The sequence below is a fragment of the Sinocyclocheilus grahami genome, unplaced genomic scaffold (assembly GCF_001515645.1).
Source record: "Sinocyclocheilus grahami isolate Dianchi unplaced genomic scaffold, SAMN03320097.WGS_v1.1 scaffold3.1, whole genome shotgun sequence".
NCBI classification, from domain to species: Eukaryota; Metazoa; Chordata; class Actinopteri; order Cypriniformes; family Cyprinidae; genus Sinocyclocheilus; species Sinocyclocheilus grahami.
Window position 1 is genome coordinate 2,255,182 of NW_015505182.1, and position 24,575 is coordinate 2,279,756.

At 36.8% G+C, this 24,575-nt stretch overlaps 1 protein-coding gene across 7 annotated transcripts in view; it reads right to left on the minus strand.

The window, feature by feature from the left end:
* LOC107566873 (IQ motif and SEC7 domain-containing protein 1-like) overlaps positions 1 to 24,575 on the minus strand; it is a 224,830-nt gene that overhangs the window by 31,189 nt on the left and 169,066 nt on the right. Inside the window, exon 1 of one of the 7 annotated variants that reach the window (XM_016252603.1) lies at positions 17,352 to 17,536. The exons of 5 other annotated variants lie outside the window; for them this stretch is intronic. In XM_016252603.1, the coding sequence (XP_016108089.1) occupies positions 17,352 to 17,476 (125 nt within the window). In that variant the 5' untranslated portion in view covers positions 17,477 to 17,536. Of the gene's footprint in view, positions 1 to 4,046; positions 4,326 to 17,351; positions 17,537 to 24,575 lie in introns of those variants that run through there. One more of the 7 variants, XM_016252535.1, reaches the window with a different exon arrangement.

Genomic DNA, 24,575 nt, shown 5'->3' on the forward strand with positions numbered 1-24,575 from the left:
TGGAAAAAACCTCATTGTTGAAATCTGTATACAGTGACACAAATCCCCAATGTTATTCTGCAGTGGATTTTGGTGTGAAATTACATGTTATCTCCACTATGGATAATGAATTAATTTCCTTTCCTTCGATAGTTACTTTGTGATCCATTCTTAAAGGGATAGTTCTGTTTTTATTACTTATGTCATTGTCATTCTCAGTAAAACACAAAAAGAAAAACTTGGAAGAATGCATTCTAGTTTACATATAATAAACATGATAATATAATATAATATAATAATCTCTCTTTTACAAGTGAATATTGACAGCCCAGATCTAAATGTCCAAGAGCAACCAAGACATTCTTCAAAATTTCTCCTTTTCTGTTCCAAAGAAGAAAGTCAACATAAGGGTGAGTAAATGATGCCTTATTTTTATTTTTTTTGGTTGAACAATCCCTCTCAGTGTTTTGATGTGAAATCAGGAATCTACAGACTAGTGTCTTTAGGTAACAAACCACTCTGTAATCTATAGAGCTTCAAAACAATAACAACAATCACGAAATAGTACAGACAGATTTCAATGACCATTCCAAGCCTCTTAACGTGGGTTTGCAATGCACATTACCATCATTTCATGTACACATAATTACATGGCATCGGCCATCCACCCGGCAGCCGCCCCAGCACTGAGACGCAGACATGTTTGCCTTTAGTTTCAGCTGTAATTTAGAGAACATTAAGCCTCTTTGGGTTAAGTGCTCCTTGCACCCTTCTTAAACCTGATCAAACAGAAAAACAAGTCATCTTCCTGTCTTAAGGGCAGTGGTGGACTAGTAAACTCCAGTTAATTGCATATCTAGTTGTTTATCAGCAAATACTGTTCATTCTTCCACAGCTAATGTTCTATCCAGACTGACTCAATATTAATCTACAACTTAAATGGAGCAAGGTCCAACTCACTCCTGATTGACAGAAAACCATTTCCTGTTTAGTTGATAAAGTCTGCAAACAAATTTGATTAACACTGTCCATATAAGAATATGTAAACACGCATGTTCGAATGGGGGAAGTTTACCTCCATCTATATTTGCCATCCCTTCCCCCCCATACGCCATAGTGAAGCTTAAACATGCTTTTGGCTTCTCTCACAGGCCTAATCTCTAATCTGAGGGATCCTGTCCACGTGTGGTCCTCCATCACCGTCTCCCCGCGCGGGTCTTTGTGATGGATTAATTATTGCACTGTTGCACTCCCTCCATCCGATGTAAAACAACCACTTCTGCTTCCTGCATCCTGACTGAAAGAGCAAATAGCTTCCCCGCAGTGGAAATGCGGTTCGTTTTGGAGGGTCAGTTAGGGTCAGGTGTTTTTTAAAGGCATTGCCCTTTCACATCTTCACCATGCTTGAGAGCTGCTTCATGGGATGGAATTGTGCGGTTCCATTTACCTCTCCATGCCATCCAGCAGTGACAATACAACAAATGTGGCAAATGACGTTAAGCCTGTAACACCCCACAGGCTCGATTTTGTGTCTTCTAAGCTCAGAGCTAGTGCCTCAGTCATCGACTAATGACAAACATGCTTTTCACATTGCCTGATAGGAACATTCAGATTAGTCACATTAGACTAAATAATGTTAATGACTGTGTCGCTTAAAGTCTAGGTAACGTCTTTAATAATAAGGAAACCTGCAGTGGGTTTGCCTTTTGCCAAATGATGTTGCAATCCACAAAACGATCAAACAAATTAGAAAAAAAAGATAATAAACCATCAATTATTGATTATTACTACTTTGAAAGAGTCAAACAAGTGCTTTTATTGGTATTAAAACATGTTGACAATTTCAACAATGAATCAGTCAAAAAGTCTCCCAAGTTACTGGTTTAAATTTACAAATTTAAATAATGACAGTAATGACAAATAATTTTTTTTGCAACATACAAAAACAGCACTGCTTAGTTCGGGCCTATTAGGAGGTTTGGAGGACGAGGCTTTGAATTTGGATTGTTCAAGAAGCCTTCCAAATGAAGTCTTTCCTATACAGGTTAAGATCTTAAGATTTTGTTGGATGCAGTACAGTAGTTTTCAAACATCTCAATGGTACGTGTTGGAAACCACACGAAAACTCTTTCCAAATTAAGGAAATGCTTGATAAAGTAGAACAAGCAATTTCACAGCTGTAGCTAAAAGCCATTTATGGATAACTCTATATTTTGTTACTTGTTTAAAAAGCAACAGGAAATGAGAGCCTTTGATTTTTCTAATCGCTGTACTTGCGACGTATCTAGAGACATGTGTGAATAACGACACGAGCGATTCTGTTGCTCAAGCACAAACAGACAAACAAACAGGCCGGGCAGTTTCAGCATGCTCAGACATGATCAGGCCCCAGACATTCCCTCTTGTCCAAAATGACCGCTGAGTTTGAGTCTAAATAAACAAAGAGTTTGGAGGATGTGTCTGTTATCCTCCCTGTCTGCTCTCTCCAGTGCGGCAGGGACAGCGTAGCGCCATCTAGAGCCAGAGATCTGCCTAGCAGCTGTCAAAGTCTCAAACTCGGCTCTCTAGATTGCCCCAAGGATGACAGGTATGTAAGAGTGGGCTGTCTGTGACAGCCTGAGACTTCATTCAGCTGTCTGACACATGACCCTCAGGCTGCCATCTTTGGGTCGATAAAGGAAGTAGACAGAAGGAACTAAGGAACAGGCACAGCCAGGCTGCACCAGTACTAAGGAATGAACAAATCATCAAAGTTCAAATATCAGTATTAATGTTGCATCAAAAGAATTGATTCCCACATACAAATATTGATTCTTGGTGTTTTTCCTAAACTAATGATTTACTAACGATACTTTTATTTAGCATGAAAATGGCTTTGAACGAACATACACATACAAGAACATACAATATTCAAATACAGAAAGCAGTGTAGTATTGAAGTATTTTACTTAAGTATTTAAGTTAAGTATGACATTTTTATAAGCTAATAGTTTAATGCTGTTAAATAAAAATTTTAAACTTTAAGTTGTTCAACCACTGATTAAATGCTGTTAATAAATGGAAAACACTCTGAGTTGTATGTATATTCATTGCACACTACCGTAAAAAAATTGAATGACGTCTCACCAAGGCTGCATTTAATTGATCAAATTTTCTATTTTAATATATTTTGAAATGTAATTTATTTCTGTAATGGCAAAGCTGAATCTTCAGCAACCATTATTCCAGTCTTTAATGTCACATGATCCTTCAGAAATCATTCTAATACGCCGATTTTCAATGTTTAAAACAGTTCTGAAAAGTTGTATTGACAACTGTAAAATTTTTTCAGGATTCAATGATGAATAAAATTCAAAAGTAAAGCTATAATTTAAAATAGAAATGTTTTACAAGAATGTGAAGGTCTTTATTGTCACTTTTGATATTACTGATCGCAAACTTTTGAGTGATAATGTGATACACTATGTGTATAATTCACAGTTTTGGCCTATATAATGCTAACAATGGCTTTTTAATGTTCAGTGTCTATTAATTACTAATTTTGCCCTCAAAACACAAAAACGTCTATTCAGTGGAGGTATAGGTATCTATATGAGCAATATTAGCCTTGATAGTATAGTATATTCATCAGATCAAAAATCAAAGAAATTATATCCCCATTCCTAAATGACAGCAAAGGTTCATCTGTGCATGTTTGTCTCTTTAGGCACCTTGATTGATGGGTAGTGACCAGACAAGTCCCATCTCATCACAGTGAGAGACATGTTGCCGGTACAAGGGCAACTGGCACAATCAGATCTAAGTCTCTCTCTAGTCCAGCATCAAGGTCGTTTTATTAACTCAGGCACAGCAAAATATCACCCTTTCACACGCTGTGAACTCTCTGTTTCACTTCATCTGTAATTATGCTGCAAAAAAAATAAAATAAGTAAGGGCTATTTGTAGTTTGCTAAATGTGCTAGTGATATGTCATGGCTAAATGCAAAACTAGCTGAAAGAACAACAGACACAAATCACACGCTGCCAAACATCCTCAAATCTAACAACAATAAAAGTGCATATCCTACCCATCTGAAGGTAAAACACCAGCTGTCAAAATCTCTCTCTCGCTTGGATTTCCTTTACTGGAGGCCACCAAAAATGTGGGCACCGCTTCTATTCCTTTCCTATGAATTCCTTTGCCATAGGCTACACACACGCAGGGCATTAAGAGGCAACCAGCACCTCCCAAAGCTGCCGTCTGCTCCAATCACAGCATTAGCAGTGGCACCAGGTAATGTCTCTGCCGTCTGTCCTATCTTGTTGTGTGTTCCTGCTCTGCTGAGGAGGGCGCAGGCAGTGGTTATGAGGAAGTGCTGTGTGTGTGTTGAGGTTTAAAGGAAGGGAGTGGTGCCTGTGACACAGCTGATTGCTTTCTCTGAATTGAGGGTGATTTCAAGTCAGAGTGAATGTGAAACTGTGCTGGATATCCTGTGACAAATAATCATATTTTCTCATTATAATGCAACATATGGAATGCTTGTGTTTGCAAATGCAATCTAGCCAGTGTTATTACTGTAAACTAAAACCCTTAAAAAAGTCTTCATTGCTTGAAAAAAAAAACTAATTGAAATAAAATATAAAACAAGTTTGCTAATTGCCAAAGCATTTCTCATTTTTGTTTAGTTGAGGTACTAAAAAATGAAATAAACTATACAGACATATTTAAAATTAAATAACCTAATAAAAATGACAAAAAACAACAACAAAATTACTAAAACTTTAACTAAAATAAATAAATAAATTGGATTTAAAATATTAACAACAGTATCTCAATATTAACAATAATATCTAGCTTTACTAAACATTAGGGCTGCAAAACGATTAATTGCATTCAAAATAAGTTTGTTTACATACTATAAGTGTGTGTACTATGTATATTTATTTTGTATATAAATACACACATACATGTACTGTATAAAATAAGTAAAAATATGTTAGATTTATATATAAAATATTTAGCAAGTAGAAATATATATATATATATATATATATACATACAAATATTTTTTTAAAAATATACACATGTTTGTGTATATTTATATATACATAATAAATATACACAGTACACACACATATAGTATGCAAACAAACTTTTATTTGCGATTAATCATTTTGCAGTCCAACTAAACATATTTATGATGAATTATGGAGGAAAAAATACTTTTTTTTACTTTCCAAAAGTCTAAAACAGACAGTGAGTTATGAATAAATCTTACACAGGTGGGCCATTGAGCCTTTGTTAAATCCTCTGTGGATTCATCTAAACCTGACTGTCTCAGTAATTATTTCTAATACAAAAAGAGAGTGAATCGTTTTCATCGCTCTGTGTTCATACAAAGGAGATGACACTGAATATTTCTTTACAATAATGTCCCGTGTCAGTGGGGGAGAAATTTATACAGCCATCCATTCTCCAACGATCCCAGGGCTCAGAACGTGCGGCAGATCAAATGATCGATTTCACTCGCACATGTGGGAAGTTTCACACACGGACCTTTGTGAGAACTTCAAGGCGCATGTCAAAGTCATTTTTTCTCAATAGGTAAGAATGTGGTATGAAATGTGAGAAGGGCTGGAGTGGTTTCAATTTGAGAGCTCACTGCTCAGAGAAACTTTGATACCATTTCATCTCTTAAACATTTATAAAGGATTACAGACCTGACATGTGGAACTTCCCTTTTTTGAATGCAATGATTCAGAACTGTTCCTGCACGTAATTCTTACTAAAGTTTATCATGGTAACCAAAATACTATGGTTGCCATCATTAATGTTTGTAAGAGCCATATTGAAAATCAACATTTTGAATGATGGAAATTTTCTACACCAAATGTTATTTTACCATCATCTTGTCCTGTGGCATGAGAAGCAACCGTATCTACATATCCATCTAAACAATTTCCAATCATAAACAGATCCCAGACAAGAGATGACCAGAAGGCCTAATTCTCCTTCTCCTGCTGATGAATTCATTTGCAATTTCAAGGTCAGGGCACAACAAAACAACACAATTTGTGTCATTTTGTTACATGCAGCCCTTCCACTACAGTCGCATAAAAGAATGAAAATGTTACGGTGTGAAACATTGCATTTCAATGCAAGCATAAAGTCAAGGAATGATTAGACTGATCACATTACACTGTGAATAAATATTTATGGTGGCTTATAAACATCAGAATATGTGATTTGATATCTCCAGTGAAAAATATAAGAACAGATTGGGACTTTACGACACTTTAACAAAGAAAAAAAAAACATTAGATGAGAACACTGACCTATATGTTCTGGCACCCCTGGCAAAACGGTTCATTTTCTGTTTTCAAGTACATTCTTATAAAAGATAATAGCTTGACATAAACCGATCCCTGTAAAATTCAAGCACAGCAATTGGTTAACAAACTCCTATAAAACGCACATTTTGTTATAAATTCCAAACTAGTTTACTTGAGTTACCTGCTGAGGTGGTCTCATGCAACATTTGCAATTATACAAATAGTGTAGCACATCTGGGAGCTGTCGAGAGTAACCTTTACAAGGGGCATTCAGCAGACGTGTAGGGCCGTCCATGCATACCAATACAGATACGCAACACAACACTGCTGCTCACTGCTTATACTGTTCTAGAACCAGTTTCAAATTCTCTATAAACATCAATAAAACCATGTATCTATAAAAACCATACGGTCTGTAAATATGACCTACATTAGATTTCCTGTTTATTCTGCATACCTGCAACTTTACTCTAAATTTACCATTAGTTAAGTTGAAAAGCATTTAATCTGTGGACCTTTTGCACTGAAAAAATTTGTGGAGCTCTGTGGAATGGATTTAAACATGATAAAATGTGTTAAACAGAACTGAGAGTACTGTAGGCTCAGCTGAAAAGCATAATCAAATTACCCAAAATATTCAATAAATGAACATCTGTGGAAATCGGTGGCCACAGAATCTGAGCGGGCCTACTTATTAGTAACGCATCTTTGCATTTATTAGCAATAATTTGGAGTTTTATAGCAGAACACTTATGTTGTGTGGACAATCATATCTCGTCAGGCTAACATGAAACTGAAAAAAGGCATGTTAATACTGTGCTTGCTACCCAGGCTCAAATTGTTAACACAATAATCTATAAAAGCTATCTATTCCATCTTTCAATCAGAGTTTTTGTCTTAACCATTTTGACATTATTTTGGTTTGTATTTCTACATGGTTTCAGTTTGTAGCCATACCCACTGTGGCCCAGCATCTCTCTCCCAATAGTTTATACATCAGATATGATTCTAATTGGTAAATCATCTTCAGTGAGAAGTCAAACAGCTTATTGTCTTGTAGGCCACTGAGTTATGTGTATGCTAATCATGCTAGTACACTTATTTGTCTAACATTTTAAGGGCTAGCTATAAGTGAAGGCAGCATAATACATTTTCCAAAGTATTTATCAGAAAATGATAGTTTGTAAGTAACAGTCAAAGGATATGAGTTTAACTAAATACATATCTTTTAGAGAGTTGACTGCAGATTGAACTGTGGCCTCTTCTGTTCAAAACATAACCTGGTGAGACCACTGTAAAAGCGGATGTGTAAGAATTTCTTAGGCCTCCGGGTCAAATCCTGTCTATCCCAGAAACCTTTTATCTGTCTTTACAAGCTTGACTGAAGCTGGGCTATGCTTTTTCTCCCATGTTGACAACATATTGCCACACTGAGGCCACAGAAGTCTATATTTACATAACTGGGCGTAACACCCTTCTGATGAAAATCGGATGATTTCTCATCAGGCTTGTATAAGGTAGAAGAAAAGAACTATGCATTTCAAATTAATGAGAAGTCAAAAAGCATGAACGCAATAATTATACGCTGTGCCCTTAAGGTAATAATACCATGATTTGACACACAGCTAAAGAAAGAAGCAACAGAAAGAAAGGGAGTATAAACATAGCGTGAGCACAATATCTGAAGAGTTACATCTTATTATATAATGCTTTTCTATAATTGTTGTGCTGGAGGGTCTTATATATATATATTACACTATCATTTAAATGTCATATATATATATCAAAAGTGTTTTTTTTAGTATACTATACCTCTTATGCTCACCAAGGCTGATTATTTGATTAAAAATAAAGTAAAAATAGTAATATTGTGAAATATTATTACAAATTAAAATGCTATATATATTCTAACATGTAAATTATTCATGTGATGGCAAAGCAGATATTTCAGCAGCAATTACTCAATGAATTCTTATTTTTTCCATCTCCACTTCCACCCAGGGTTGCCAGGTTTTCAGAAGAAAACCCGCCCAATCGCTACTCAAAACTATCCCAAAACTAGCCCAATCATGTTTCGAGGGGGTCCCCAGTTAAAAATCGCGTTCCGGGGGTAAAATACAAATTTTTTGGCAGTGTTTCCCTGCTAGAATTCGCATTCCAGGGGATAAATATCATGTTATTGGAGTCGCTTTAACCCTCGGTTCGGCACGTATGTGATCTGTGGATTAATTGCAAAATTTAACCATAATAGAGTATAAGTTTATCATTTGTTCGTATTTACACAAGTAAGTGAATTTTTAACAATTTCAGAGAGAAAAGGCGAAAGGGAATTTGATTCGTTACTCGCGCGCTGTTCTCTACGCGCACACGCGAACACCGAACTGAATCCTCTTCTGAATCCTCTGAACAGACACATACACATAAAATTATGACAAAATACCCATCTCGACAATCATTCAGGTAAACACAGTCAGTTATGTCTCAAGTGAATGAAAACAGCTGAGAAAGAAATCGGATGTGATGTGTATCATTATATCGGATCCGTGCATCAGGTTTTAAAGGGACAGCAGCCTATAAATACTGCTGCTGTCATTAATGATCATCAAACAACAAAACAGCTGTGATAAAAATCTATATTTCAATTATACAGTGAACACTATGCAGTGTTATTTTCCCTAATTATTACATTTCTGTATTTGAATACTACCAACCTTATTTTATTTGTAACATATTGTGTTGTATTTATCTATGCTTGTAATTTGTGTATTTGTTATTTTTACTGGCTGTTCTCTTGTCTCTTTAATCATGTTTAAACTTTCTTAGTTAATCTAGTAGTATTTGCTGTGGTATCAAAAGAAGTACTTCGCTTTAAGTAATAAATGGAAAGCAAGTTAAATTGAAATATTTTTCTTTTCTTGCCAATCCGAAAAAAGATCCGAAGCCGTAATGTGATCCAAACCGTGAGATTTGTGATCCGTTGAACCACTATTATTTTACAATGTTTTGGCTTAAGACAAATAGACAAATAATTTCAAAGGCAATTATTTTGTACTGAAAGCAACATTTTTACACAGATTTACACCATATTTAAATAATTTATACACTAAAATATACCGCTGCCTTTACATTTGAAAGCTGTTGACAAAATACCCAGGTGTACATGTGATAGAAACTTCGAATCTCCAGCAACTATAACCTCTTTATGTGGCAAGTAATTGTTTATGTGGAATTTCTTGGGTATAGCGTGTCAGGGCAACTTACGATAAGCTTGGATAATGCGGCCTGTCAGAAATGACGTAACCAGACGCAGAACTGCTTCTGTCCGTCCCTCCCTTCCCTGTAGCTGCTTCTTTAACTTCACATGTAAAGCCGCACATGCTGGCACACACACACACACACACACACACACCCTACAGTCAAACATCTGCAGTGCTAACACTGCAACTCTGTCCACGCCTCATCCCATAAAGCAGCTTTCAGTTTCGTGCTCCTAAACAGTGATGTGTTTCCATCAGTCACACAGAGGCCATTCCTTTAAAACCCACTTTTTGAATCTTTCAGAGCTTGCCACAGAATAAATGCCTCATTGTCTAGTTCCATATCTAAGGAGAAATGAAAGCTGATGTGTGTAATTTTGAAACTAGTGGTGGGGTTTTTGGTTATTCTGAAAGTGATTTAGTATCTTTCAGGTATTTGTATTCTGATAAATGAGGAAGTAAGGTCACTTCCAAAGGTCATTCAACTGTTTTCAAAGACTTAGCCAAAGATGCAGTTCTAGTGAAATGCCACTCTCTTGTAAAGAACGAGGCTTCCAAATATGCCTTTTGCTCCTGTTGAAAGATAGCCAGGTGGCGATTAGCAAGTCCTGCAAACCTCAAACCCAAACAAGCCTTCATCATCCTACACCTTGTTGTTATGACAAACAATGGCGCTGCATTCTCCTCCTCCGGATTCCTGAGACCTTTTTTTTCTGAGGCAGACTCAGCTAAGTGAAGCCAAGTGGCAATTATCACAGAGTCTGCTGCAGATTGACTGAACACACCGCAACAAATTACAAACGATCTTGACATCGTCTATAAACATACCGCTTCACTACATAACAAAAAGAATGTTTAAGGGCTGAAGCGGACAGCAAGAGTGAATCTGCAGCATCCAAACAGTGAGCTTTTGTTCAGATTCAAGAGAACAATATCAAGATTTGAATTTTTGTCCTAAAATGGCAGGGTGAAACGCATAACAGTGCTGCTAAAATTGTAATATAAACCAAACAAACTATTTTCCAGCAGCAATCATCTAGAGTTTGTGATTATCATGGAATGCTTTGCATGGAGAGTGAATCACTGCACCAGAGCTGACCAGACAGGTGGCTTTAATAAGCACTAAAGCAAAAATAGATCATACCACTGAGCTTTCAAATGCAGAAACACTCTGGGACGAATTCACTAAACAGCTGCATTACTTTTGTAAGCTGAGTTTCAGTGCTATGCACTAACCACCCACAATTTAGTCTGACTGGATGCTAAATACACTAATTAAGTATTTACATCAAGTCTGATCACATTAAGAATGAGAGACCTCTTCCTACCACTACTTAATTAGGTATCTGGGTATTTTTGAGAATAGGGCTCAACAGGGCTCAATGTAGGACTCAACAGTGCAGATTTTTTTTTTGTTATTCATTTTAAATTCAGATTTCTGAACACACACACAAAATATATATAAATTAAATTTAATTAAATTTAAATGTTAGACTGAAAATCCTTTTATATTATAATTTTAAAATGTATTATTTTTTCAATAATATAAAATATCTATTATTAGTTAGGTTTTATTTTCCACACATATAAAATAAATTTTTCCTTTTAAAAGAAAGAAAGAAAAAAAATTGCAATGGCAAACCATTCAACCCATTCTAATTGATGGTGCTTGTTGAGCTAGGGAAAAATCACTAAGAACGGATCCACAGTTTCCACAGAAATATTAAGCAGCACAACTGTTTTCAGCATTTATTATAATAGGAAATGTTTCTTGAGCATCAAATCAGCATATTAGAATGAATTCTGAAGGATCATGTGACACTGAAAACTGGAGTAATGGATATCCACTTTGCCATCACAGGAATAAACTACATTTTAAAAATATTAAAATAGAAAACAGTTCTTTTAATTTTACAATATTACTGTTTTACTGTATTTCTGATTAAATAATGGCAGCTTTAGTAAGCATAAGAGACTTCTTTCAAAAACATAACACAATTACCTTATTGCCTTATTTCCTTATATCCCACAGGGTTATACCGTAGGCCTATTTTATAAAGAATGCGGTCATGAGTCGTAATCAAAAAACTAAACAAACAGAACCGATCAAAAATAAATAAATAAATACCTGGTCTCTCATTCCCTACGCTCTGTCCTCAGAGGCTCCCTACATGACACAGCAGATTCGGATGAGAAGGTACATACATACCCCTGCTTGTTACTGCACCAGCCTAGCGTTGCAATATTTCATGGCCAATGACTAGATCTTATGTCCTGAATACTAATTTAAGTCCTGCAGTAACTCAAACACAGGACAAATTCGGGTGCAACAAACACTCCTCGGGCCCCATGAAATGCAATGATAATCAAATATTTAACATTTATTTGGAGCTAAGAGGAAAGAACCGGTTTGATATCTCATCTGCTGACAGAGGACAGAGCTGAATCTTAATTTGCTTGACCTCAATTTTCAAAGTTATTTATATATTTAAGCCAGTTATTTAAAGCACCAAGACAGCTGGGCTGTCAGCCATCACAAGGTGCCAAAATGCATTCATTTAAATAATATTTGCACAATGCAGATTGGATAACAGCTGCAGAATATATAAGGCTTTGAGACCTTTACATGATAAGCAGTTCGTTTAACGACGTAGTCCATTTTTTATAAAGTTATTATTTGCCACCCACAGAGCTTTAAGATTAGAACCAGCTTTCCATATGATGCTTAACAACGTAATGGCTGGTGACATATGTGATATGGTTTTATCTGCGGATCAGTGATCATAATCTGGAATAACAGTGCCCTGTTTCTGAGAATCACATGTCAGCCAACCTGAAACCAAAACACCCAATCTGATAGCGACCATCGCTCTCACATTCCCGCATTCACATCACACGGCCAAACACACCAGCGATCCCTTAGACACAGCTGGAGCTGTTTGACAGAAATAGACTTGTTTTGTGATGGCCCTGTGAATCCCTTGAGGAAAGCAGCCATAATAATGGCAAGATTGCACATGGGAGACCAAACCCCAATGTCAAACTCACCAACACAGCAGCGCCGGAAGAGATCATTCAGATCACATGACTGTCAGAATGTGTTCGGCCCAACAGCACAGTGACAGCACAAACTGGGACTATCATAACGCTGTGTGGTTTGTCCTTGTTTTCTAGTAGATGTATGCTGTGTGACAGCAGCGAAGATGACTGTGTAACCCTAGGAAGAGGTCGGAAATATACTTGATGAGTCATGCGGGGTTGGATGACTATACAAATGCACAGCTGTTATTAATGTCACAGAAGAACAGACTTATTTTGGGCTGTTTGAGCATAGGCACAAATATAGGCATAACTGGCATGGATATTAAAAGGGATAGTTCACACAAAAATTTTAATTCGGTCATCAATTACTCAACTATGTATTTCCAAACCTTCATGGCTTAATTTCGAGAACATAACAAAAAAAACATTCTGAAAAATGGTTTAACTGATTTTCTCTATATACTGAACGTTAAAAGGGTCAAAAAAACACTGGCATAAACAAAACAAACAAAACAACAAACCAAACAAAAAACACAGAACAAAAAACAAAACAAAAAACAAAACCAGTCATTACATTCTATAAATGATGACAGAATTTAAAATTTTAGGTGAAATATCCCATTAAATGTCCTCAATTAAAGCTAATATAAATTATTTCGAACTAACTGTTATCGATAGCAGTATTAATATCAATATTTTACTTTACTTTTAGTCATTTAGCAGACGCTTTTATCCAAAGCGACTTACAAATAAGAAATATTTTAATGTTATGGCCAGTCACCTAAAACTAAAATGAATCCTTTAAAATGTTACAAGTGATTTTATGCATCACAATGTTATAATGTACAGTGTGAAATATATATATTTTTTAATCTACATAATAAAACAGGGAAAATTAACATTTAAAATTAAACAATTGACTGATACTATAAAAAGAAACAAAATTCTAATATCAGCAGATTTGGTATTGATAAATATGAGGCATCCCAACTATATAATATATGAAAGCAGAGCATATGTTGAAAATATGAATGGATCAACCCCTACGTTCACATATTACATGGGCTAAACTTAGAATCTAATTACATCAGCAGATCCAAAGATAGTTCAGCTGAAACTCATATGAATGCAAAAACACCACCAGCTCAAATGAATCTTGCTGAATTCATAACCACAAAGAATGATTATTGCTGCATTATCTTCCCCCAAACTAAAAAAAACACCGTCCAAGGACGCCACAGGAGCCAAAAACACTCCCTGGATCACACCAGAAGACACCGGGGGCACAAAAAAAGCAGAAAAAGAACAGGCTGGCATCAGGATATGGATGAACAAAACACGTCTTGCTATACATAGATATTAAACAAGAAGGAACCTCTAGCGCAATGGATGTAATTTTTCCATTTACTCTTGCATTTAATTCCTGTAATGGTTGTCGGGAAGCCAATCTACGTGAAATGTGTTTGCATCAGTTGTTTCTGCTTCAATGTCACCATCCTAATGGACAAACATAATAAACAAGCAGATCAATGCTCACTACATTGCTGTGATCAATGCTCACAGATCAGAGCTCCATCAGCAAAGTTATAAAGAAATGTAAAGTCAAACTCTGGAGGTCATCAGAGATTTCAGATATCATGCAAAAGTTTTATATAGTCAGTTTGGCTTAGTAAGCAAACAACCCGGTGTCCTCCAGCTAGTCCGCATCAGACATCAGTGACATCAGACTACAGAAGAGAGCGAGAATGAGCGAAAGAGAGAGAGAAACATAGCTGCATGCCTCAACAGCTGCTGCAGTCATCTTTGCCAGACACCTGCATGCTGCTCAGGCAGCCGCAAACACACACACACACACACACACACACACACACACAAGTACCTCTCGCTCCATCCTGAGCCCGGCTGGCCACAAATAACATGCAGCGTTCGGAGGTCTGCTCTCTAACTTAAACTGCGGAGGATAAACTCGTCCCTGAGCACCAAAAGCCTGTGTTGTTGCAGTGGCCAGATCTCCTCTCACCTAGCGTGACGATGCACTCCACTGGGCCATCTAACTCCCTCCTTTCCCTCGAACACCCTCTCGTTTTCTCTGTCTCCCCACGTCACTCTCTCTATGCTCCTCTCAACCCCTCCCCCTGCACTTATCCCTCTCTTCCCGCCCTCTCTGTCTTTCTCCCCCCGTGTGGTGTCTGTTGAAGGTGGCGTTGTCGGTGCTCTTGCCCAGCGCAAAGGGGGCTGTGTCCTGTTCCTCTTTTTATTTTTTATCATGCTGCAAGGTCACAAGTTTTTTTTTTACAGTTCGAAAAAAAAGGGTTGGACAGAATGAAAAACAGAGACAAAAAAGGTAACTGAGAAGGAGAAAGAGAGAAAACAAGCAAAAATATGTTTTAATTCAACCAGAGGCTGCATAAAATGCTTACAGTCTTACAAAGTTAGTCATCTTTTTTTTCTTTAAGATTTGTAATAACTTCTTTTTTATTCAGTTACATAAAAACATAGATTGGTCTATGTTGAATGTGAAATATATGACTGATTGCGCCTTGGTTAACTGCTAGTAAGTCAGATTAATTCTTAAAGGGATAGTTCCTTCAAAAATTTAAATTCTGTCATTAATTACTCTCCCTCATGCCGTTGCATACCTGTAAGGCTATTAATTTTTGGAACACAAATTAAGATAGTTTTGATGAAATCCGAGAGCTTTCTGACCCTGCATACACAGCAACGCAACTGACAAGGCCCAGAAAGGTAGTAAGGACATAATTTATTCAATTTGGTCTCTTCCATGTCAGTTTTCAACGGCCATTCACGAGAGTACCATGATGCATGCGTGTGCATTCCTCTGCTTGTAAACAAGGCGCAGCGCATCCGAGTTCTACGTCAGAACGCCAGCTCCTGCGTCAGCAGCACCACTTGCATACATTGTGGTACTCGCATGAATGCACGGCAAAGACTGTGCATTCAGAAGAGGAGAAATTGTTGAATTAAGTCGTTATTTTTGTTTTTTTTGCACACAAAAAGTATTCTCGTAGCTTCATAAAATTAAGGTTGAACCACTGATGCCAAATGGGCTATTTTAACAATGTCCTTACTACCTTTCTGGGCCTTGAACGTGGTAGTTCCATTGCTGTCCATTGCATGCAGGGTAAGAAAGCTCTCGGATTTCATAAAAAATATCTTAATTTGTGTTCTGAAGATGAACAAAGGTCTTATGGGTTTGGAACAACATAATTAATGAAAGCATTTTCATTTTTGGGTGAACTATCCCTTTAAGACACAGCATTAAAGGGTTAGTTCACCCAAAAATAAAAATTAGCTTGTGTTTTACTTACCCTCGAAGCATCCTAGGTGTATATGACTTTCTTCTTTCAGACGAATCCACTCGGACTTATATAAAAATTGTCCTGGCTATTCCAAGCTCTATCATTGCAGTCTGCGGGTGTTGCAGTTGAACAGTCCACAAGTCGTCAAATAAAGCTTGCGCATTCATAATAAAACGTGCCGCAGACGGCTCCTGGGGGGGGAATAAAGGCCCCCTGTAGCGAATCCATGAGTTTTTGTAAGAAAAATATCCATATTTTAAAACACTTTTCTCTCACTTCTGCTGACTGTCATACACTGAAGCAGTTCCGGCGGATGACGTAAGATGCGCGGCGTTGCGTGATCAGTGACGAAGGCGGAGAAAGAAAAAAGCAAAATGCGGGTCACGAATTAGAAGGACAAACCAAAGATTTGCAAAGAAAAATGTCAGAGGATTTCAATATAAACCAAGAGGAGACTGGTTTTCCTTTGCTAAAGTAAGGAAACTTTGCTTCCTTTGCTCCTGTTAAACAAACTCGCTAGACTAGCATATCTCAGAGGCGCGCGCTGTGCATACGTCATACAACGTCCGCCGGAACAGACCCGCGTATGACAGATAACGGAAGTGAGAGCAAAGTGTTTATTATGTTTGAAATATGGATATTTTTTTTTACAAAAACTCATGGATTCGCTACAGGGGGCCTTTATTCATCCCCCGGAGCCGTCTGCGGCACGTTTTATTATGAATGCGCAAGCTTTATTTGACGACTTGTGGACTGTTCAACTGTAACACCTGCTGACTGCAATGATAGAGCTTGGAATAGCCAGGACAATTTTTAATACAACTCCGACTGGATTCGTCTGAAAGAAGAAAGTCATATACACCTAGGATGCTTCGAGGGTAAGTAAAACACAAGCTAATTTTCATTTTTGGGTGAACTAACCTTTTAACATAGATGCTAAGTTGATGCTACTGGCCCCAGATTTAAATCAAAACAAAACAAAACAGAACAGAACAGAAAAAACCAAAACAAAACAAAAAACAAAAGTCACATTATACAAACAAACAAATAAATACTACAATTCCTTTTATTAATATTTTATATATAAGCAATATAATTTCTTTGCCACTACAGCGAATTATCCTTCTTTCATAGTATGTACTGAATTCGATGAAGAACATTTCGATCATTAATGAAGTATGTTCTGTAGGCATGCAGGTGTGTCCAGACATACTTCGTTCACATGGTTGACACAGACATTTGACCCTGTGTGTTTTTTTTTTTTTTTTACCTGTGATATACTAACAATAACCACACAAATAATTATCTTTAAACCTTGTTGCTGTTATGCCTCTATTTTGTTTTAATACTTGTCTTATTACCAGCTATTCTGAGCAAAATCCCACTCGTGGTTATCTGCTCTTCATATGTGGATCACGGTGAATAATTGTTGCTGACTTACTGTTGCACCTTCAGACGGCAGCTGGCATGAAGCGGCATCAATCTCCTGTACACGTTCCTGAAAAGCAAATGTCTCAAGGCTGACCTTGGCTCACACCACCGAGAGATCCAAACCGCAGAGAGCATTCATGGAATCCGTATGAGTGTCAGGATCTCAAGTTTTGTGTACGTGCTAATCTAAGTCCAATAGAATCTCTCTTTCACTGTATAGGAAGGATTTAACTTTAATGGGATTGCAAGCTGAATCCGGCAGGTGGTGTCCACGATTAGCTCATGTTCGGCTTTTGCCTTTAAAAATGGCAGAGCGTTGCACAACAAACAGACAGAGACTCAGTCATCTGTGGTGGCACCAACCCCCCTCATTACCCACTTCACAAATTTTGTGACTTAAGTGGGTGGCACCTGCCTACCAATGGAGCCAAAACAGTCCTCGGATAGTTGCTTAAAGAATCCTGGTAAAACAATGACTGCTGCAAACTAGTTTAAGTAAGTAATCATTGGTGTGTCTGCTGAAACTGATCTAGGTGGACAGCTGCCAAACTCTGCTGGGGTCTTAGTTTTCAACTCAAACAGCTCACTCTCGGTATATTCCAAACCAAATGAGAACATACCCTAGAAAAAAAGTTATATATTTAAATGACATTTATTTCATACCAAGCATAGTTCAAATCTATTAACATATTTACTGACATATCGCTCTAGACTTACTGATATAAAAATTATAATTAAACTTTATTTGGAGTACTACTTGTGCACAATGCACATTTCTTAATATTAAGCCTAATTTGTGTTTTAATATCACTATTGATGAGGATTGTATGATCTTTGAATAAAATCAGTCTTTAAATGCAAGATATTTAAAGTGAGCCTTAAAGTATACTTGCAATAGTTCCACTTTAGCACAGTCAAATATACTTCAGTTAGGGCTGGGCAATTTTTCAGATTTGATCAATTAATTCAAATTTAATGTTTTGCCACGATTTGATTTTTTAGAAACTGAGGAATAAAAGAAAAAGTTACTTGAGTCATGTTGTAGTTAATTTTTTTTAAGTCGACTAGTTAAAAATCTTTAAAAAAATCGAGAATCGGTCAAACGTTCTAAAAAGCAATTTTTATTTTGAGATTTTAAGGTCAATTTTTTGCCATATCGCCCAGCCCTACCTTCAGTATATCTTTAGTTGGACTTCAGCACTACTTCTGCCCAATTAAAGTGCATTAAGCACAAAATTAGTTGTTCTAATTTAGCAGACATTAAGTATACCAGTTTAGTATACAAAAAGTACAATTGCAGGGTATTTTTATTAAGTACATAAATAAATATGTAAATGTATTTGTAGTATACTTAGAATGAAATAAATATATTTCAAATACATTTTAGTATATTTATTTTCACTAGGTTATGTATATAATATATATGTATTTTTGATCAAATATTTTTTTCAAAAACATTGAGAAAATTGATAGTATTACAAAAAATGATAGAATATATACATTACATTAGCACTCACCAAATTCAGGTAAAAAAATAAAATAAAATCACAAGATTATTTCATTGTATATTGTATTGACTACTATTTTTTATCAAGAGAATAAGAAAAAGCTGCAGTTTTGCAGAACATTTTTTGTCCGATATGCTGTATTTTCTAGAAAATATTTTAATTTCCTTTTACAATTTTAGCACAATGTCAATTCAAAAGCCAACTATTTAATTACAGTAACAACTACATGATTTTATATCGTCTTTACAATATAACAACTCAATATTTTTCCTCAAACATTTTTATACATGAAAATATTTATATTTTAGGAAGGGTGTCCCTGCAAAGGGATCATCATCAAAAAGTTATCTCTGATCTATCTTCATCAATACTTTGCATTGAACAACCTGCATCAGTCAACCACCTTTCAAATGAATGTCTAAATATAGTCGGTTATGAGAATTTACACTGTCAATCAGCATAAATGACGTTTGGGCCTTTGCCAGAGTAATGGAGAAAAATGTCCTTATGGGGTAAAAGACTCTCTCGGGACAATCATGCACATGCACAAATAAGGAGCAGCTGGAGGGGAGTACAGGAACTCGAAAACACTGGACCCTTCAATCCACAGACTGCTGTGCTCCTCCTATTTCTGTTTTATCTCTCACAGCTGACTACCTGGGACTGCTGTGAGCATCGACTCAAACACCCGCCCAATCACACACACCCATCAGCTAATGAAGCCTGGCCATTAATACGTGAGCTGAGCTATAATGCAGGATGATCTTAATGATAAGAGCAAGACAACCTCAAGAACAGCAGAACTGGATGCTATGAATAACCTTTTTTTTCTTCAATATCTTTCAAATGGTTTAGTAAAGGTTTAGACAGAAAGAGAGAACACTAACGAGTGTAAAGAGGCTAGTCATTAATCTGCTGAAAGCTGGACAGATTATGACATCATCACCAATGTCCAATCCATTGCCTGAATCGTATTGATTCAAAACACATGCAGTTACACAGCAAAAAGTACAATAATAACACCAAAATCTATTTTTTTACTGAAAACCTCTAGACTTTAATGCATCTTCTTTGCTGGTTGAGGGACTCCCTCTGGCACAAATAGGTCTTTGCACAGAGCTTGCAGAAATAACACAAATACGCCTAAGGTTTGAGTTTTCTTTGAACACCAAGCTTAGTTGGGGACACTTCATTTCCAGCGTTATCGTTGACATAATTGCAAAGATATTATTTAAACTGAACTGAGCTGGATGTTGACATCACTGAATTCAATGATGAACTGTCTTTAACTGAAAAATGAGTGTTTACTATTGTCATTTTGCATTATTGACACTATTTTCCTAATTAATGCTGTTCAGTTGCTTTGTCACAATCTGTATTGTTAAAAGCACTATATAAATAAAGGTGACTTGACTTGACTTGACCAAACTCAAAGAACATTAAACTGTATGCTACTGGCTCCCTCAGTTGAGCTGAACGTTCAGGGAGAATGAAGCACCTTGAGGCAAAGCCACAGTTGCTTGCTAAAATACAAGGCTACACATAGACCTTTTGGCTTTTTTAAAAATATGGTTCTAAACTAGCTAGCCCTCAACAGAATAAATACATTTTGGCTAAACCTGCAACCTTATTTTATTTTATTTTATTTTGGTAACAGGGATGTAAAAATGCAAAGATATACATAGAAAATGCTCATATAAAATGATGCACAGAAAATAATGGGCTCATATAATATTTAGTTTGACCTTCTGAGGTTGACAATCAACATTTTTAAAGGTAAAAAAAAACAGTTTTTGCTTTTTTTGCACAAAAATGAAAGTTTTCTTAATCAGTATGTGCACAATAATAATACATATTATTGAACTTATGTAATTCATGATAATATTATTAATAAAAAATATTAATTTTTCTCTGATGATCATGGATACATGAAACTTGCAAAGAAAAAACAGCAGTAATGCGCCATAACATGTTTCACTGCCTAAAAAAGTACACTCAATTTGCTTGGAAAGGAAAGATGCTGTGCGAGTGGCTGGAATGGCCTCATCCTGTGTTTTATCCCATCAGATGTCATGACCCCAGTGTGAACGATTGGAGGGAAACAGTGTTTATGTTTTGATGAGCAACGCTTAGTTTGTGACCTCACTTCCTCTGAGGTCAGGAGGAGGTGTGTGTGAGCGAGTCACGGATGGCCAAGCAGCCATACATGGAGTGTTTTGGTATTCCTCAGCACCTGTTTGGCACCCGACTGCAGACGCAGGCAAGCGAACAGACATAACAATCCATTCTAGCAGTATTGAGCTCACAAAGCTACTCTGGAAATATGCAGTGGAGAGGGAATTGACATCATTGACTTGTCACATTTTATTAGCAGAATGCCACGTTCACCTCCATTTCAGACTGTAGGGGGAGCCATCATACAATCTACATGTCTGACAAGGGGAAAGATACCACATTATTCTCTGTATTTAGCTTTTAGAGAATCAATGGAAAGACAGAAATCATTTAGCTAATGAACATATGCAAATCCACCGGACGCTATAATTTGTAAAATATTAAACGACCGATTTGGGACAAGATGGTCTTGTCACATGAGATTATTCCCTAGGTCTATACAGGAAGAATTTTCAAAAAGAAGCTCTAATGTATATGAATGTCACAGATCTTCTGAGATGAGCTGGCGTGTTGCAGTGGCATTACCCCTGCAGCCAATTAACACAAGCAAGGAGAGCCTATACTCGACTGTGATTGGCTGAGGGCACTCAGGGGATCTCATTACAGCATGGTAGTGCAACTCTTCACTGGCACAGCCTCTGACGGCAGTTTGATCACTGGCTCAAAGAGCATCAGCATGGACGACCACAACTCCAGTATTCTTTTTCAACCAAAGCGTCACAGTTCTTCATATTCTATACTGTTTTTTATATGCAGAAAGTACTAGTAAGGTAACAGATACAGCTGATGTGATGAGCTAGCCTGATTGCAGTTGGCACTTCAGTGATGAACACACCCCTAACCGTCAGTATTACACTTTAACAGAAAATCCTGCACCGGATATTAATGAGAACTCAAATCTTGTGGGGTGCTATCGGATTTATGATTTTCACCTGATGGATGATAAACTGTCAGACTTACACAGAAACTTGGAGTGATTCTTCATAAAGTCTGCATTTATAATAATAATAAAAAAAAAATAATAATCAGAAAAATCTCTTTTTGAAACAGAACTACTTCAGAAAAAATGTGCAGAAAATCAATAAAACAAATACAATTATTTTTTGATATATCGGGCTTTTATGGTTTTACTGACTATAACTAACATGTATTTGATTGCATTTGTAATCTTTGAAGCATTTCAATCTATTTAGTTTTCTTTTTTTGTTCATACAGGAATAATATATTAGATTATTCATATTAATACAACAAATCAAAATTATGATAATAACAACAAACAGCAATGAAGACTGGGCTACAAATATATATTGATTTTAAGGGATAGTTCACCCAAAAATGAAAATTACCTTGATCCATTCACTTCAGAAGGCCTTCATTTACCCTCCGGAGCTATGTGGAGCACTTTTTATGATGTATGGATGCAGTTTTTTGGGCTTCAAAATCTTAAACCCCATGCACTGCCATTATAAAGCTTGGAAGAGCCAGGACTTTTTTAATATAACTGTGATTGTATTCATCTGAAAGAAGAAAGTCACATACACCTAGGACAGCTTCAGGGTAATTTTCATTTTTTGAGTGAACTACTGTTTACCTTTAATTATCTTTTTTTGTTTATACAGGAACCTATCATTTATATGTTATTATTAATATTAATAGATTCATAATATTATACTAATTAATTCATAATAATAAAGAATGTGCTAAAATATAAATCGATTTAATATACATATAAGTACCCATTCTAAATATATCTTGCAATTACATTACATATTTTGCAACAATTTTTTATGCAAGTACTTTCTGACATCAAAGTGAAAAACAAACTTCTGCAAACCATTCTGAAAATGTTATCGTTGCCAGACCTAACACAGAAAGCCAGTGGAGTGATGTCATGGTAATGACATTCCCATGAGAAAGGCAGGGGTGCAGTTTGAGGGTCCTGGCTGATTTACGTACATGCTGTCTGTGAATGTAGTCGGAAAAAAGAAGCACTGTACACATAAAACACATACTGTATAAACACACTAGACAGACAGATAGACGCTCGCATGCATGAAGAACAATCCTAAAAAAAAACTCCATCTGAAGGCTGGTCTATTATCACAGAGCTGAATGGATCCGTGACTGTGTGCAGAATGATGAGCTTTATAATCCAGACAGATATATAAAGCTCTATAATACAAACAGAATGAAGCTTGGTAAACAAAGCCTTTACCTGAGCTTCAGCTACAGGCTGCGGCCTGGAGAAGATCCAATGTCTGCAACTATAGTGTGTGTGTGCGTGTGTTTACACCACGCCATGCAGCGAGAACTGGATTTAATGAATGTTTACTAAATCCACGCAATGACGTTTGTGCCACACATACACAGCTGTCAGTGCGGTAACTGTGTGTTCACATGCCACGACTAATTTAAAGGGAAACCAGGACTTGTGTGCATCCTGCTGGGATGCTTGCCATAGTGGAATGGGGGAAGGGTGACGTCCGTATGTCAGAATACACTCTGATGCCATATGGGGACGATGCCCAAGGACCGAGTGCGTTTTTATTCAACAAAAGCCTCTGTGCACATTTAAAGTGATAGTTGTTCATCCAAAAATGAACATTCTGCTGTCAATGTTATTTTTAACTAAGGTTCATCACGTTCAAGGGCTGTGAAGCTCCAAAAAGGACCAAAAACATTACAAAAGAACCATAAAAATAGTCTTCTGTGCTATATCCTGAGACTAAAACTGTATTTACTGAATATTGACTTATATTTTGGTGTGCTTTCAAACAGATCTATCTACAGGTAGGGCTTCAAAAGACTATAATGAATGAGTGATATGAACTAGCTTTATGTTACTGTCGTGGTGCTATTTTTGGAGCTCGACAGCTTCACAAAAAAATATGTGAACTCCCCCTTTATCTACCAGCCTTATGTTCTGGAGTTTTCCCGTGTTTAACTGCTCACGGCGTATCAGACATTTCCAGGTTTGCTCATCCATAGCCCTCCTGGCTTCAGAGAGCTTTGCAATGACAGCAGAATTAAAAAGCCTCTTCAAATAAAGCACATGCTTACTTTCATATTCTTATTGTATTCTCAATGCACAATTTTGTCTGTTTCAGTGCTTATCTAAATTTAACAAAGATTTGTGATGGATGGTGTCTGGGAGAAAAGTATTTGGCAAAAAACACCTCTGGGACGCTTACACCGTCTGATATCTCTCTACGCCTGCCTTATCCATTACCAACCATTATCACTCCACATGAATGAATAATCTGCAATGAATTTCTAATGTCCCGTTTCTCTGTGACGCCATCATACCATTTATCATTCACAGTGTCTAGTGAAGCTGGACTACTAGGTGATAGCGCTATATGGAAATGGACTGAGTTAAATGGACAAGCAGAGGACGGATGGGTCAGTAAACAATGCATGAGCACACGCCCACCTGGAGCCTGACTCCCCCCTCTATCCTCTGTCGGCCCATTAAAAACAGCTCAGATGCACAAACCTGCTTTGCATTATGGACAAAAGGAAGACAGATTGACAGAGGACCACTTATTGGA